A 17,515-nucleotide genomic window follows, 5' to 3' on the forward strand; every position below is an offset into this window, starting at 1 on the left:
TTCCATTGTCCCCACTTATAGCATGCGATCACCTTTTCTAACCCAATGTTGTGATTAATAATCAGGTAGAAGGTGGTGCAACTCAAAAGGGAGGAACGGGCAACCATTTTGTGCTCATCCATGGTGCAAGTTTTGGCGCATGGTGCTGGTATAAAGTCATAACTCTTTTGAAAAGACAGGGAAACAATGTAACTGCTTTAGATCTCACATCAAATGGCATCAACAAAATGATGGCCGACCAAGTCACTTCTATAGCTCAATATGCAAAGCCTTTGACAGACTTTTTAGAAAGAAATATCACACGTGTTGATGAGAAGGTTTGATTTCGTTGTCAACTCTCTAGGCACTTTCATTTGCTACATCCCTTATTTTCCCTTTCAAGTATGTTAGAACCACCCACTTTTAAATACTTTCCTAATCATGACTATATTAGGTTGTACTTGTTGGACATAGCTTTGGAGGGGTTCCCATCTCATATGCAATGGAGCGCTTTCCAAGTAAAATAGAAAAAGCAATATTCCTATCTGCGTATATGCCATCCAATGGTGGAAGCCTTTTACCTATGCAAGATTCACAGGTTCTAAACATGAGACATATGTCCTACCTAGGCATGAGACATAAGTTTTTAGTTTAGTTTAATAAGTGATTTTGTGTTTAGTTTCTTATGGTAATCATTTCACATATCAACAATATCATACCTATCTTAGCAAGGGTCATGGTGACAAAATCTACATGTGCTTAAGTTGCAAATAATATAAGCATGCTATGATGGTATGACTATGTTGAATGAAATGCTAATCTATATTGTAAATAAAATAAAAGATGGAACTACAAACATGATTACCATGGTTGTAGATATGGTCATGGCCCTAATTCTTGTGATGGAAATTGTCATGGTAATACTTTGAATTGAGTGGAGTTGTTGTATCATGTTTCATCATCATTATTTTATCTCATGTTGTGTGGATGTTTGTCTTGAAACATCACGAATTGTATAGGCTTCACAAGCGTTGATCCTAGCTGGAGTTTTCCTTTTGGATTATGCAAATGGTTCTTCATCAACACCTACATCATTCTCTCTAAACCTTACAAAAGCACCATATTATTTTTTTAACAAAAGTCCGATTGAGGTAAATCCTCATATATTCATGCTTAAGCTAGAACCTTAGTGTATGTATAACATGGTTAATCAATTGGTTTTGAAGTATATCTAACTCAAGTTCAATAATTTGTCACAAACCTCTCCTTTTGCAAGCTATATTACACAAAAATATAAAGCAACTTTTGCATGTCTTTCCTTCTCTTTAATAACTACCAAGGTCTATGTTTTGTGCATCAAGTTTTGCATGTCTTCCCTTCTCTCTAATAACTACCAGGGTCTAATTTTTGTGTAGATACACCATTATATTTAGTCATTATTTAGCCTATATGAAAACTAGCATAGGTAGGTTGTGTAGATTTAGAGTGCTTAGAATCATAAATTTCAACATCATGGACCAATGTGGCAAAACGACAACAAATTTAAGAAAAATTGAGTAGGAAATACATATTAAAAGGGCATGAGAATACCCTAGTATTATTTTTATACATGTGCTCTATGATATAACACCAAGTGATTTTGTTCATCAATGTAATCTGAATGGTCATGTGTGAATGTGTCCATGACATGCATCCATCCATGTGCATATCACATGTCAAAAATTAGCATTTATTAGCAAAAGGCATAAACTTTTGCTCACTCTCATAGATGGCCGTACATGTCTCAAAAGAGTCAAAGAGGAACGAAAAGTTAAGAGTTCAATAGTTGCAAAACTACAAATGTACATAGAGGAGTAGGAGGAAAGATATTTTGATTTAAACCACAAATTTGGATGCTTAGTCCTTTTATCTAAAGCTAATAGAGATCTTTTAGAAGAACGATCAAACTGTATAGAACAATCTTAATTTAACGAATATATTCTTGAGATTGAATCTTAGTTCTATGTAAAAATGCCTCAGTGAGCACTTGTCAACCATTTTTTATATTATTTAAGCAAATTTAAGTGTAGGGTGTACAAGGCATAATCTCTAATAAACTTGTGAAAAGTGTGGACATTTATAATTTATAAAGAAGAATCAAACTAGGTTTTTATATTGACAAACGCATGGTAAACTTGTGAAGAAGAACCAATTGATCCCAATAACTACAGAAATTGTTGGTGTTCTTTTCAGGATATTAATCTTGCATTATTATTATTGAATCCCACACCTTTTGGACCAACGCTACAGAACCTCACATTGACTCAAACTGGATATGGGAGTATCAAGCGATACTACATAAAGACAACCATGGACCGTGCAATTGTACCATCTCTACAGGCACAGATAGTGCAAAATAATCCTCCAGATCAAGTGTTCACTATCCAAGGTAGTGACCATTCATCTTTTTTTTCTTATCCGGAAGCTCTCTCAACTATTCTTATTTCCATAGCTAGAAACCAAACCTCTTAATAGCAGTACAAACATCCAAGATATAAGGTCTAATGTGCCGGAGATCCCTGATAATAGTTATGCTTTCTAAGTGTATACATTACTATATATCTTGGAAGAGATAAAAGAGGCATGCTAATATTAAGCATAAAGGTGAGCATAACACTCACTTGTGACTTGATGACGATTTTATCAAAGCATTTACGTACGTCTATGAAAAGTGGAATGAACCATCTTGATGTAAGGATTTGTTAGCAATGATGGGCTGTGAGCCATGTTATCAACTTCAAAAGACACATGGAAGTGTGAGTGAAGTAGGGGGATATGTATGAAGCTCCGATTTGCAATAACTACACGTTTCAGCATCACTTCTGTAAATGAGGTTTTGGGGTAGCTGCTCCACATGCCCTGACATGGTAAATGTTGTCTTTTTCTCGAGTCTGCAAGTCTCTCTCCCTCTCTCTGTACCCCTCCACATCTCTACACGCAGCTCGCTCTCTCTCTCTCTCTCTCTCTCTCTCTCTCTCTCTCTCGATGTATTGGATAGGTGCATCCAATATTGCGAAGCCTTGTCAGATCAGGAGACTACTATAGACTATATTATTGCGCCAGCAGGCGTGAGACCATTTGGATTATGAGCTTTATCAAAGCAGCAGGCTACAGACTGCATTGCACGAGCATGTGTAAGATCATCTGAGTTAAGCATTGATTCATCGCGGCAAGATATTCATCCCAGGTGAGCGACGTTGATGCCTCCTGGCAAATAAGTTGTTAGCAAATCAATGAATATAATAGTCTAATCTCTGTCTTTGTCTCTCTCACTCTCTCTCTCTCTCTGTGTGCACACCCTTCATGATCAATGGTGATGATTACGATATAGCGAACAGGCATGTACGAGTGGGGGAAGAGAACTCTGATGGTGGCTGATGGAGGGGTGATCATAGCTGGCGAGCGGTAAGACTTGCAAGCTGACAGGTATTTGGCCTCGCAAGCAAGTGCCGACATCCAGGTGACTCTGTGTTTGGTTGTCCCCCTCTCTCTCTCTCTCTCTCTCTCTCTCTCTCTCTCTCATATTCTATTTCTGTGTGTAGGCATTAGGGGTAGTATCAGCGAAGGTGGCATCTGTCTCGTTCTCTCATTTTCTTCGACTTCCTTTCGATTCCCGTAAATTTCGCTATTGAATTATCCCATGATACACAACTGTAGCCCACTTCCTATATCAAATCCATATTGTAATTAGTAAGAATGTAAACACATGAACTAATAAGAACGTAAAATTTCGCACTTATAACTAGGAAATTTTAGTGTCATGAGTTTCTTCTAACTAGTAAACTTTAAGTTTTTTTTCTAGTTATCACCTAGACATTTAGAGCATTATTATCTAGTAACTTCTTATATAACTAGTAAGAATATTGAGATTACTAGAAACTTTTGTACTTCACTAATTCTAAATAGAAAATTACTATCCTCTAACTAGCAAAAACTATATAGTCTTTTTAGCTAGCTAGGAACTCATGATTTTTCTAGTTACAACTAGTAAATTAATGTCCTCGACTAGGATATCATTTTCATTTAACACTTGGTAAATGTAAAATCTATAGTATAACTAGAATGTCTCTTTGCAAATCTACATATCTAAAACACCTCACATGCACATATGAATCTAAGCCCATAACGATGATATTTACAGTGTTGATGTGGATCTATGTGCATACAATTATGTATATATATGTGAAAGTACACATGATACACAAAAAAAGCATGGCCATCTATTTCTTTATGGCCTCTCAAATGACTGTTGGTCTAGGATGTAGTTATGCTAGATGAGTGGTACATATCATTTGTAATGCCAAGGATTGTACTCGTCCTTGATGATGATACCTACTACTATTATGATTTTATTTTTTCTTGCAAAGTTGTTTATATAGTAGATGTTAAAAGCTTGATAGGCTTAAACCAGGTCTTTGATAGTTGCCTCCTGGCAACTCCACGGAGATATGATGGTCTACCTCTAGTTGTGCTGTCCTAAGTATCTTTAGTGCTCCCTCTATACTAATGCACAACACACATGTTTTGATACTAAGCTTGTTGTGCAAATCCTAATTGAGTATGATTGCAATTAACTAGCTTTAAGCTGCAATCTAATATTGGTTTTACGTGGCACACTTTCACTTGGGAAAGATGTGGCCTCTGTTGGCATTATCTATTTGACCATGGTCATACAACATGTAGGTATCACCCATACACAATGATATACTTGGCAAATTTCTAGCATAGCTACTATATCCAAGCCTTAAATTTGAACTATATGGTCGCATGTGCTAGGTTGAGTATGATGTTTGTCCCCTTTGTCTATCATTCATAAGCCAGAAATCAAAGAAACTTCTATACATGTACATATTTCTAAGATATTAGTCAATGATGCTGAGAATTGTGGACTAGTCCTTCCACCTTTTTCAAGAGGTCTCTCCGCCACTACATTCCCTACCTAACTGTGATGTCCCATAATAATATCTATGATGCATTGAGGGCATAAACATGGTTCCACATCATATATCTTGCATTCTCTACATGCTTGCATAATCTATTTGTCATGGCTATACATGTATGTATCCATCCATACATGGTGATATACCTGGTTGCGTTCTAACATGGCTATTATATCTAGGCCTTAAACTTGACCTATATGGATGTGATGGAAGTCATGCCAAGTATGATTTTTACTCCCTTTGTGTGTTATGATGGAGCACACGGAAGTTCTCAAGATTGACTGGGAGGCAATTTGTGCTAGATGCATTTGCTAGTTATGCATAATGCATCATGCATCATGCATCATCATGCTCCCCAAGATAGTAGATAGCTCCTCGTATGTGTAAGGCTGCAACTACCCCTCCACACTATGTGCAAGCTATGGTGTAAGCCTGTGATCACTTCATACATGCTTATATGATTATGCTTCAACAATCCCACAATTTTCCCATGCCTTATCCATATCACAAAGATAGTTTGAGTTGTCTTGCATTGGACTAGATTTGATATCCCTAAGACATGTTTTATCTCCTCGTGTAGGAGAAGTGGCCACATAATGACTAAGATTACTAAGGTATTGAGATGGCAAGCTAGATCATCTAGGTAGATGGGTTTGCACATCTATCCTTAGCACATCGGTAGTGATTATGATTCTCACATAGCCACTAACTTGTTCCTCGTTATGTTTACTTTGTTGCATCTACTTATAGTAGTTAGAGTGCCAATTGATTAGTATAGTCAATTATTATTTGACTTAGTAGGCCACTTTCTTTTATATTATATCTTATCTACGCTTTGTGTACATTGTATTGTGTATGAAAGAAGAAGAAAAATACTAGCAAGAAAACATTCTGATCTCAATCTCTCTTCTTGTATTCTTGAATGAGCTTCCTCCAGTGTATATGAGTGTATTTGGTGTAGCAGCTCAAGCAAATCCCCCCAACGCGATTCTTAACACGGTATTAGAGTGATGCCATTGAGAGAGGCTAGTTTTGAAGACTAAAGTGAAGGAGAAGAAGTAAGGATTCAAGCAAGCAAGCAATGGGTAAGAAGGTCTTCGATTCCTCTACTCTTTCTCTTGGACATGTGGAGCCATTGAAAGCAGAGCAGAGTGAAAATCTCATATTGTTGTGAGATTTGGTGTGCAAGTAGAGCACTATATATTTTGTAGATTATCTCTCAAGACTTTTTCATTGCTTTTTTAGGTATCTGAGGCTATTTTGGGTCTCGTTTTAGACATCCAAGATTATGGACAATAGTTTCAAGGCATACTACAATTTCAACTGTGATGGTCAAAAGTGGGTGCACATGTTATAGATTTTAAATCTATAAGTTTTGAGGTGTTTGCTGGGAAGTAAACATAAATCTATATGCAAATAGGTTGGAGATTACATGTACTGTTGAGCAATTATCGAGTGATAAAGATTGCTTGGTGTATTGCTATACACGTGTTGTGAAAGGGTGCAAAAAACTTATTGTTTTGTATCATTTTTGTGATAATGGTAGAGAGTAGTGAAAATCCCATCATTGAGAATTTGGACAAAAACAACTACCCATCATGAAATTCCTTATTGGAAAAGGCCTTTATAAGTTCGTTTCAAGCGAAGAAAAGGAGAAAAAGCTAAGTAACCTTATGATTGCAGATGAACTAAAGGCATGGAAAGAATGAAATGCAAAGGACAAAAATGTGATGTATTGGCTATCTATACTCATAGATAATAGTATGCTGGGGTATATAAAAAATGTAGAAACTTCACATGCAGCTTGAAAAAATTTTAAGAATATGTTTATAGCACATATAAACGCACGAAAAATTCAACTCATGCAAGAGTTGAATACCTTGAAGAAAGGAAAAATACATGTCAACAAGTATATTTTGAAGGTGAGAAGCATTACAGGTGCTTTGGCATTGATTGATGCAATGCCTAATGATGATGATTTAGTTTCATCTGCTTTAGGTAGCCTTAATATAATGAGAAGGTATGGATATCATTTATCACTTTTATACATGTATGTAAGCCATTTTCAGATTTTGATGAGTTGCTTTCTCTCATGATTACTGAAGAGTTTAATACATAGGGTGAATCATCTAAAGAAAGTGGTAAACATGTCCAATATTTTTACTCAAGTTCAAGAAGGGAACGTGATAGATCCTTTTCAAAAGACCGTGGTATGGGACGTGCTAATAATAACAAGTAAAATATGTTAAATAAGCAATTTAGTGAAACTCACGTTTCACATGAAAACTTTAGAGATAGGGGAAGCTCTAGGAAAAGAGGTGGATGGAAGAATAGAGATTTTGGAAATTCTAGTATTGTTTGTCATTATTTTGGCAAAATAAGTCATATTACAGTCCATTGTTATGTTGAGAAAAATAATATCCACAGTGGTAAATTGTAGCAAGAAAAGAAGAATAATATCCACAGTAGTAAATTGTAGCAAAAAACTATGCATAATCTTCATGATAGAATGACGAAAAAAATGAGCATTCATGTTATATATGGATGGATGGTGATTCATGCAACCTAATTTCACACATTGGAAAGGTTTCCTTATCCTTTACATGATGGCTAGACAAAGAGTCTATCAAATGTATTACATGTGTGATTAATCATAAAGAATTTAGTGTCTATTGGCCAAGTGATAGAGCAAGGATTGTAGGTTTGATTTAGTGAAAAATGTTATTTTGCAGAAGACTTTAAGGATTAGTGTAAGTTGGTTGCAAAAGAAAGTAGATTTGACTACATGTTTACTTTAGATACTAGAATTTCTACTATGAATATTGCTATGTATGCTAAAGAAAAAAGAGTGGTTGCAAACATTGAAACATGACATGAACATATTGAATATGCAAATGTACAAAGGCTGAAATTAATGCAGTCCTCAAAGGTTGGTTACAGGGTTGCTTGCTTTTAGAGTTACAGAATTTCATAAAGTATGTGAAGCATGTCAATTTGGTAATTAGACAAGACAACCTTTTTTGCATGATAGATATGTGAGTAGGAATATACTGGATGTTCTGCATACAAATGTCTGGAGGCCTAAACATAACATATCTCTTGGTATTAGCAAATATTTTGTTACATTAATTGATGATTGTTTAAGGAAGTTGTGGGTATATTTCATAAAGGAAAAGAGTGATGAGCACTTTAAAACTTTCAAGGCTGCTATTGAAACAGAATTAAGCTGAAAGTTAAATACTTGAGATCAGATGGAGGGAGAGAGTACCTCTCTAATGAGTTTAGTGACTTTGTGAGGTCTCATGGGATAGAGAGATAATTTAATTTCAAGTATATCCCATAGTGAAATGGATTATAGAAATGAAAAATAGACATATTGCAAAAGTTGCAAGTGCATTCATGGTTGAAAAGAATATGCCAAAATAGTTTTGGTTTGAAGCTATTCAAACCAAAATAGTTGGAAGCTATTCATACTACGGTACATATTATGAACATAACTCTCACAACTGTAGCTCATGAGATGACCATCAAGAAATGCTTTACATGTAAAAAATCCGATGTGCTACACTTGAAAGTTTTTTGCTATATTATATATGTTCATGTACTAGATGAGCTACAAAAGAAGCTTAACCCAAAGGCTACAAATATGTATCTTTATTCGATACTCTTTAGATCAGAAATGGTATTATTGTTATAACCTTGTCACAGGTTAGCTCAAAGTGTGCAAGGATGTTTTTTTAAAATGAGATGAGAAGTTGTTGGTTTGTCTAGTGGTGATGTGTTGAATGATGATCAAGATCATGATAGTCATGTGTACTAAGAAAAGCAAGAATCATGAAGGCTTAGTGGACTAGAAACATCATTTGGCACTATATCTACAACTAGCCCTTGGTTTGGGAGACTAAGAAGTAGCCCCACATCTTCATGTGTGTCTACAAGTGTTGCAAGTAAAGACAAAGGAAAGAAGAAAGTGTCAGATGGTAATGATGCATCTACTAGTCATTCGGGATTTGATGGAGATTCCAATGGCTCAAAGAGTTGGGATAACGAGCCTATTATTCCTTCAATCAGAATAAGAGGTGTACAGAGAGTATATAATAATATAAAGGCTCTGATGAGTGGCCCAATGGTATGCAGGTCTAGCAGGGTTAGATACCCTGTTCAAAGATTTGGTTTTGAAGGTTATGCAACTCATCATTATGCTTATATGGTAAAGGTGATTGAGGATGTTGAACCTACTTGTTTTGAGAATGTTGGTGGTCATACTCATTGGGATGCAACAATGGATGAGAAGATGGCTGTATTAGAAGCCAATAAGACTTAGGATACAGTACCATTACCTAAGGACAAGAAAGCCATTGACTATAAGTGGGTTTACAAAATCAAGCATAATGTAGATGAATCTATTAGCAAGTATAAGGCTAGGATAATTGCAAAAGGCTATGCTTAAATATATAGCATTGATTGTCAAGAGACATTTAGTCTAGTTGCTAGAATGACAATTGTTAGATATGTGATTGCTTTTGCAATAGCCAAATATTGGAGTTTGGAGTAAATGGGTGTCAAGAATGCCTTCTTGCATGGTGAATTACAAGGAGAGGTACATATGGAGTAGCCAAGTGGTTATGAGGATTTAGAGCATCCCATATATGTATGTGGGTTAAGGAAGGTAGGATCTATGGGTTGAAGCAAGCATCTAGAGGATGGTCTAAGGAAGATCAAAGAATATATTTTCAACATTGGCTTTTATATTTCTGATACTGATCACTCACTTTATGTGAGAAAGAGAGATGCAGGTTTGGTCATCATAGTTATCTATGTGGATAACTTGATTATTATAGGAGATAGTGATAGTGGAACTACTAAAGTTAAGGACTTCTTGAAGACAAAGTTTGAGATGAAGGATCTTGGTGAACTGAGGTACTTTCTTAGTATTGGGGTGATCAGATATGATGATGGTATATGTCTTTCCCAATTTCTCTTTTCTTGCTCTTGCTCTCCGCCATAGCTCACTTCCAAGCAAGCTTCGATCCTTCTCACCTTTCAACTAGTATCAAAGCAAGGCTTCCCAACTTCTCGAGCTTGGTCTGTGGCATTCTTAGCTTCCATTCAAATACCTACAACATTGGGTCTCCTTCCCAGCAACCATAGCCGACCTTCCCGACCTCCTGTCACTCCTCAGCTTCCCGAGCACCTTCCCAGCCTATTGAGGCACCCTTAGGGCCTTGCTATAGAGGTATTGAAGTGTTCTTTTAGTGTTTTTCTTTAGTTCTCAGGTTGCAATCAAACAGGGCAGCCATAGCTCATACCCTTGGAGCTTGGATCTTGCTCCCTCTTGCATTTGGGCAATTGAGGCTTGTTGTGGGCCTCCCTAGGCACCCTCTGGAGCCTTCAACCACTACCATTGAGGCCACGTGGATGCACAGGAGTAGAAGAAGGGATCAACAAATTTGTGCTATTTTTTTGGTTGTTTTGGACAGCACACTACAACAACTCACCTACTCCTCATTGATGGCTATGCCGAAGGCCTTTTAGAAGAGGAAGAGAGAGACTCTCTATGGGTGGAGGCCAGTGTGTAATATTTTTAATGTTCTTGGTCATCTCAAAAAGTGGAGTAAAGGATCAGCTAGTTTGCATATGTTTAAATTGATAGTGAGCATATTTAGCAGATGGAAAACTTTAGTGAAATCTATGACTGTACATATTTAAGACATGGCACAGTTTTGGATGATCTAATATGGCTAATGATTGTAAGCCTCCATGTTACACATGCTACTACATTACTCAAAGAAGGTGGTTTGTTCAGCATTGAAAAGAAAATAAGAAGAAGAGTTGAATAGGAAAGAAAAAAAAATATTTTTAGGGTTTTTTCTTATTTTACTTATTAGGAAAGATGTTTTAGGGTCGTGATGCCACATTTGGATTGTCCAGTTGAAGTATGTTGGCACCTTTTAGGAGCACTTTATATAAAGAGTGAAGAGGTTTTTATGTTGTTCTTTGTGTCTTACTAAAGCACTTCTTAGACCATGTTGGTGTTTTTGAATGTGCTCTTTAGTACATCACACAATTAAGTGAGTTAGATTTTGCATGAATTGCCATGGAATATAATGAAAGATTAGGAATGTAGCTTAAAATAACATTATCCTAGTGGAGTCTTCAAGTGTTGCAAACGTTGTTACAAAGGCTTATATAAGATATGTGAACTTCAATGAAGGGTAGCTCTATGTTTGGTAAAGTCAAATACACAAGTACTAAACTTGGAGGTATGTTTCAATTGTTATTGCCATAATGGATGGCTTGGTGTAGGATGGTCTTTTTCTTCACATTGGGAATTCACTAGATCTATTCAATAGTGTAGGATGAAAATTGTAGAAACATGACTAGGGATGAGAGGCTTGTCTTTGGGAAGGTGAAGAGAAGCTTCAAGGGTGCCTTAGGTATTAGTGAGATAGAGGATCTCAAAGAAGCCTCAAAGGGAGGAGGATCAAGAAGTTGAAAAAGGTGAATGGAAGACTCACAAGTGGCCAACCAACTATTTGAAGCAAACAAGGGTTCCTCAATTGCACTATTCCTTTTCCATGAATGATGAAGACTCATCGACATCTGTAGCAACAAGATAAGATTTGCACTCCATGCAATAGGACACCTCAAGCAAGGATACATCACAAAAATGAGTAATCACATTTCTATTTCAAAGTTTTAGACATGATATTTGGGTGATACCAATGCACCATTTGGATAGTACTAAGCATTATGTATTTGCATATTAGCTTTTGATTTTTTTTATTCTTGTTGTTGTTCCCATATAAAACTTTGATCCATGACTTGGTGTTTACACAACCCCAAATAAGATGTGTTCCTCAAACCCTCCATTTTCTTCATCTTCATTCATGCATGAGAAGGGGCTATTTCTAATGCAATTTACAAGGTGGAGATAATCAAAACCTTGAAATTGTGTTAGGCACTATATTTGTGAGCATGTATACTACATGTGGTGTGCTTAAAAAAGCGTGAGAAGTTTGTGATGAGTGTCCATCATAGCATTTAGTCTCTTGGACTACAATAATAGGTGGATATATTGCATAGTGATGAGGCATTGAAATGCTTTAGGTCATGAGATAAGTACCTCCTCAAATATAGCCAACCTTACTTACATTTTGGAAGATTATGATAGCATGGGGTAACCAAGAAGGGGGAAGCAACTCAGGACATGGTCCATAGGCAAGGAAAATGGAAAATTATGATATTGTGTGAGAATATATGCTAAGTGTGGTCCACTCGCAAAAGCAAAAGAGGTGTTCAATGAGTTGTGGAAAACTCAATCTAGTAGTATTTGGGATGCTTGATTAGTGGTTATGGGATGGGCATGGACATGGTGATGAAAGTCTACATTCTTTGTTGGTTACATGTGAGACAAGCACCTTTGCCTAACATTTTGAAGCTTATGGTATCACATAAGCAACACACAAGGGCAAAGAAGTACATGGCTACACTAAAGTTTCATGCTAAGAAAAAAAATCTTCACAAGGATAGCTGATTTCATGTTGATATTATCATAATAGTTTTGATGAAGAAAAACATTTACATTGAAAATAGCTTGAGAAATATCTACACCAAATGTGATTCACTTGCAAAAGAAAAAGATATTTAGAGTGTGGTGTCATGGAATGCTCAAATTCCAAGATATGTGCAATATGGGTGTGCAGAGCAGGCCTTGACATATGATGAATAGATGTAGTTCAAGGATCTCTTTACCTTTGCTGATGCCTTGAAAGCTGGTGGTGGTGGTGCCAAGAAAAGGATATTATTGATGGCAATGCATTGGTTGATAGGTACATGAAATGTGCCTTGCTTTTATTAACACAATAATTTTTTGACCAACTTTTAACTCAATATGCAATTTTGTGGAGTTCCCTAATAGTAGCAGGAGATATGCACCACATGGGCATGGTCAGCAAGCACTAAACTATTATGAAAGAATGTGATATGAGAGCCTGTCTTCGAACACAATTACCTTTGTTTGAACATAGATATCCTATGGTTGTATCAAAGTTGTGACAATAAATACATTCTAATATTGCTAAACAATTGTTTCTTGAAAGAGGTATTCAAGTTGGTAATGCATTGTTAGGCATGCATGCAAAAAATATGTTGCTTGCAAAAACATTAAGAGGTTTGAAAAGCTCACTTTAGAATGTGGTCTTATGGAATGTACCAATTATAGAAGATTTATAATATGGTTATGGTGAGAAAGCTTTGAAATGTTTTAAATAGGTGAAATTGAAAGGGTTTTATGCAGTCACTTTTGGTTGCATCTTGAAGGCATGTGGATGCATAGAAGTGGTATACAAGGGCCGAGAAATACACATGATATAGTAGTTGGATTTGTGTTGAAAGATATATATGCTAACTTGGCTTACTTGAAAAAGTAAAAGAAGTGTTTGATAAGCTACTGACTTCAAATCTTGGGGAAGTTACTATACGCATATCCTCTACATACATTTGTTCAAGGCCTATTTATAAATATCCTTATCTATGAATGTTTCTTGAATAAAACATAACCCTTTTCTATTCAATTTGTAAATAACCCCTTTACATTACATCCTTCTATATGTAAAAAATGTATAAAAATGGCATTATAAAAATACATTATTTTGAACCCACATGATGCACACATATATTTATGAGTAACTTGCTCACATCTGGAATGTGCCAATAACATGATCTGTAGAGATAATGGTGAAGGAGATAAATTGAGATGTTTTGAATAGATATATTGAAAGTTTGTGGTGGCTTAGAATCTACAATTAAATTATAAGAAATAATAAGTGTGTGATAATCCTTCTATGCATAACCTAGTCATTTTAAATGTGCTTATCTCAATATATATCCAACATGGTCAAGGTGAGAGCTTTGACTTCTTTTGAGCAGATACAAGGTGAGGGGATTTCTTTTCATAAATTTTCCTTTTATTATGTCTTAAAATCTTATGGTTGCATAATAACTACAAACAAGGGACAACTACTAGACATTACAATTCAAAAAGTGGGGTTATTGTAATGTTGTTAGCCATGTAGTGGTATAGGTATACCAAATGTTGCCTTCTTGAAGCTGCATAATAATTTTCTAATAAGCTTTTGAGTTGGATGCAACTTCATGGAGGGTGTCAATAACAAGATGTGCAATACTTGAAAAAGTTTTACTATGATGACAAAATGATAGAGGAAGGGATAAGGCCAAATTTGATTATGTTACATTGTTGTGCTCAATGCTTATAGTACAAAGGCCTTTGAATAAGACACACATGTATTTTTATAGTTTGAGAACTTGCTGTGGGATCAATCTTTGAAATGGAGCACCAAAATTGCATGGTCACCCTCTTTGCCCATGTAGGGCACCTATACAAGGCAACAGTAATGAATGGGGTGCCATTTCCTACTACTTTACTATGTGGCATAGCATACTAATTGCATGTCAAAATTGTGCAAATCTAAACCTAGGAAGATTGGCATTTGAACATCTAGTGCAATTGGATGAAAAGAAAATGAAGAAGCTTATGTGTATTCAAGTAACATCTATATAGATATTGTGACATAAGATGTGGATAGACTTGAAACTATTAGAAAGAGAAAAACACGGGTGGAACAAGGTAGGACTATAGTGAGGTGTGCATCTTTTTCTACTAAGGAAACAAAGCATTGATACAACAAAAGAAACATAGGATTGCCATGTATTGTCAAATGGTGTGCTTGTAGTAGTAGAGAGCACTTGTGATGATGTTGCAACTATGAAATACCATCACTTTCACAATTTCATTAGTCAATACTATATTGATACAAAAAGTCATGGTTGGTTTAATGGGAAATTGACACATGGTAAAAGTATATTATTTGTTAAAATCAACATCTACCTATAGTTACCTTAATTTCCATATTTAGAGTTAAAGAAATTAAATCATATTTTATCATTAGTTTTAGGCTTTTTATAGAACCAATGTGATACCTTTTTAATTATTTCAAAAGTATATTGAAATATCAATGTTGAATTGCATATTTATTTAACATCTTGTTATTTTTCCATGAATTTATTCTACAATGTATATATTAGTTATTTCTTTATTTGATTATATAGGAGATGGAGTAAAAAAGTTGCTATATAGTAAGTTCATTTAATATAAAGTTTCTATATAGGAATTTTTTTTTATATAGAAAATATACTTGATAAAGTTACTATCGAGTAACTTGTTTGCCAAAAATTTTGTTGTATAGGAAAAATTTTCTAGATTCACTATCTAGTAATGTTTGATTTTTCCTAGTTTAGACTCTTTCTAGTTATGTTCAAAGCTAACTAGTAGAATCTCTTTTTGTTCCTATATTGTGAGTGGTTTAGAGTTTGTTGTGATACGGAGCCATTAAAGACCCATGAGAGAGAGAGAGAGAGAGAGAGAGAGAGAGAGAGAGAGAGAGAGAGAGAGAGAGAGAATCAAATTGATATATCTCTAATTACATTCATTTGTTTAAAGAGAAATTTTATATCGAATAAATTCAATTTAAGACCATCTTCATATTAGAAGTAGATGCAAAACAATTGTCACTCTAGAGTGACTAATAGCCAATGTTGGGTGAAGTTTAATATCCACATGTAATTTATGTGTGTGAGTGTGATTGATGTATCTCCAATTACATTCATTTATTTAAAGGAAAATTTTATATTGGATAAATTCAATTTAAGATGACCTTAGTACTAGAAGTAGATGTAGGAACAACTAACACTCTAGAGTGACACATGACCAAAATATGCTAATAGCCAATGTTGGGTGATGTCTAATATCTATTAGATATGCTCAATGCCCCACTTGCATAAGGTGTTACCAATGATTCATGGTGCACCTAAGTTGTAAGGTCCACGTCATGACAAGCCATGTGTGAGCCTAGACATTGGTTGGGGGTCCTCACTTATATGTCAAATGAAGTCTATATGACTGGATGGCAAAAAGGTGACCTTTGTGGTTTAGCCTTGGGTTAGATAGGGTAGTTATACTGGTAGCAACTCGAGGCACAATGCACTCATTGGTAAAGGGGATATTCCTTGGACAACTAGGGAAGGTTTACAATATGGTCAATCATGCTAACTAGACAACCTTTCTAGTGTATAAAAGGAAGACCCCTCCAAAGCAATCTCAATCCATCTTTCTCCTAGTCAGAGTTGTTCCAACTAGCCTTAAGCTCTTTCGCTTATCATCTGTCTAGATCTCTATCTAAGCTTCATAATCAAAGTGCACGGCTGGACATATCCATCTTTGCATCAGTTTGTTTGTAATTAAAGTTGTTTTTGTTCTTCTCATATGTGCTATATATTATCTACTCCTTACTCAAATTCTATCCATTGCACAATGTAACTTTTATAATATCAACATGTTGAGAGAGAGAGCCTTTAGTGCATTAAGTGCATAATAAATGATTTTTTTCTCAAAAGCGCAAGTATATATATGTATATAACATATTAAGTAATGTATATTCTTTGTTTAGACTCTCTTCAAGCATACATATACATAGTGAACTAATTTATAATATATAGAGACTCACCCTAAGCATATTAATAGAAATGTGGGTGTGCACATGTGGGTGGATGTATGTGTGTATATAGATTAATTAAGTCTCAAACATTTGTCTTTAAACATGGCAATCCTCTTAAGATAATCCTATCAAAATGCTCAAATGAAAAGTGAGAAATAATAAGGAGGAATGAGAGAGAGAGAGAGAGAGAGAGAGAGAGAGAGAGAGAGAGAGAGAGAGAGAGAGAGAGAGAGAGAGAGAGAGAGAGAGAGAGAGAGAGAGAGAGAGAGAGAGAGACTGACTCATCCTAAGCATATTAATAGAAATGTGGGTGTGCACATGTGGGTGGGTGTATGTGTATATATAGATTAATTAAGTCTCACACATTTGTCTTTAAACATGGCAATCCTCTCAAGATAATCCTATCAAAATGCTCAAATGAAAAGTGAGAAAGAATAAGGAGAAATAACACACACACACACACACACACACACACATACAGATAGATAGACAGATAGACACACAGAGAGAGAGAGAGATAGAGAGAGAGAGAGAGAGAGAGAGAGAGAGACATACATACAGATAGACAGATAGACAAACAGACAGACAGGCATGCAGACAGATAGAGAGATAGACAGAGAGAGAGAGAGAGAGAGAGAGAGAGAGAGAGAGAGAGAGAGAGAGAGAGAGAGAGAGAGAGAGAGAGAGAGAGAGAGACATACAGACAGACAGACAGACAGATAGACAGACAGATATACAGACAGACAGACATACAGATAGACAGACAGACATACAGACAGACAGACATAGAGACAGAGAGACAGACATACATACAGATAGACAGATAGACAAACAGACAGACAGACAGACAGATAGATAGAGAGATAGACACATAGAGAGAGAGAGAGAGAGAGAGATAGACAGAGACAGATAGATAGATAGATAGACAGACAGAGAGAGAGAGAGAGAGAGAGAGATAGATAGATAGATAGATAGATAGAT

At 35.7% G+C, this 17,515-nt stretch overlaps 1 protein-coding gene across 1 annotated transcript; it reads left to right on the forward strand.

Moving 5' to 3' along the window:
• Positions 1-65: 65 nt before the first annotated feature.
• Positions 66-15,086, forward strand: LOC148007982 (putative methylesterase 11, chloroplastic; the record flags this gene model as incomplete). The annotated part of the gene is made up of 5 exons (XM_087674547.1): positions 66-317; positions 434-577; positions 999-1,130; positions 2,212-3,205; positions 3,350-15,086. Coding segments are annotated over 4 exons (807 nt in total), but the record flags the coding sequence as incomplete, so codon positions are not given.
• Positions 15,087-17,515: the final 2,429 nt, after the last annotated feature.

This window comes from Lygodium microphyllum, unplaced genomic scaffold (genome assembly GCF_053477565.2).
Source record: "Lygodium microphyllum isolate KBCC unplaced genomic scaffold, Lygodium_microphyllum_v1.1.10 scaffold_821, whole genome shotgun sequence".
NCBI classification, from domain to species: Eukaryota; Viridiplantae; Streptophyta; class Polypodiopsida; order Schizaeales; family Lygodiaceae; genus Lygodium; species Lygodium microphyllum.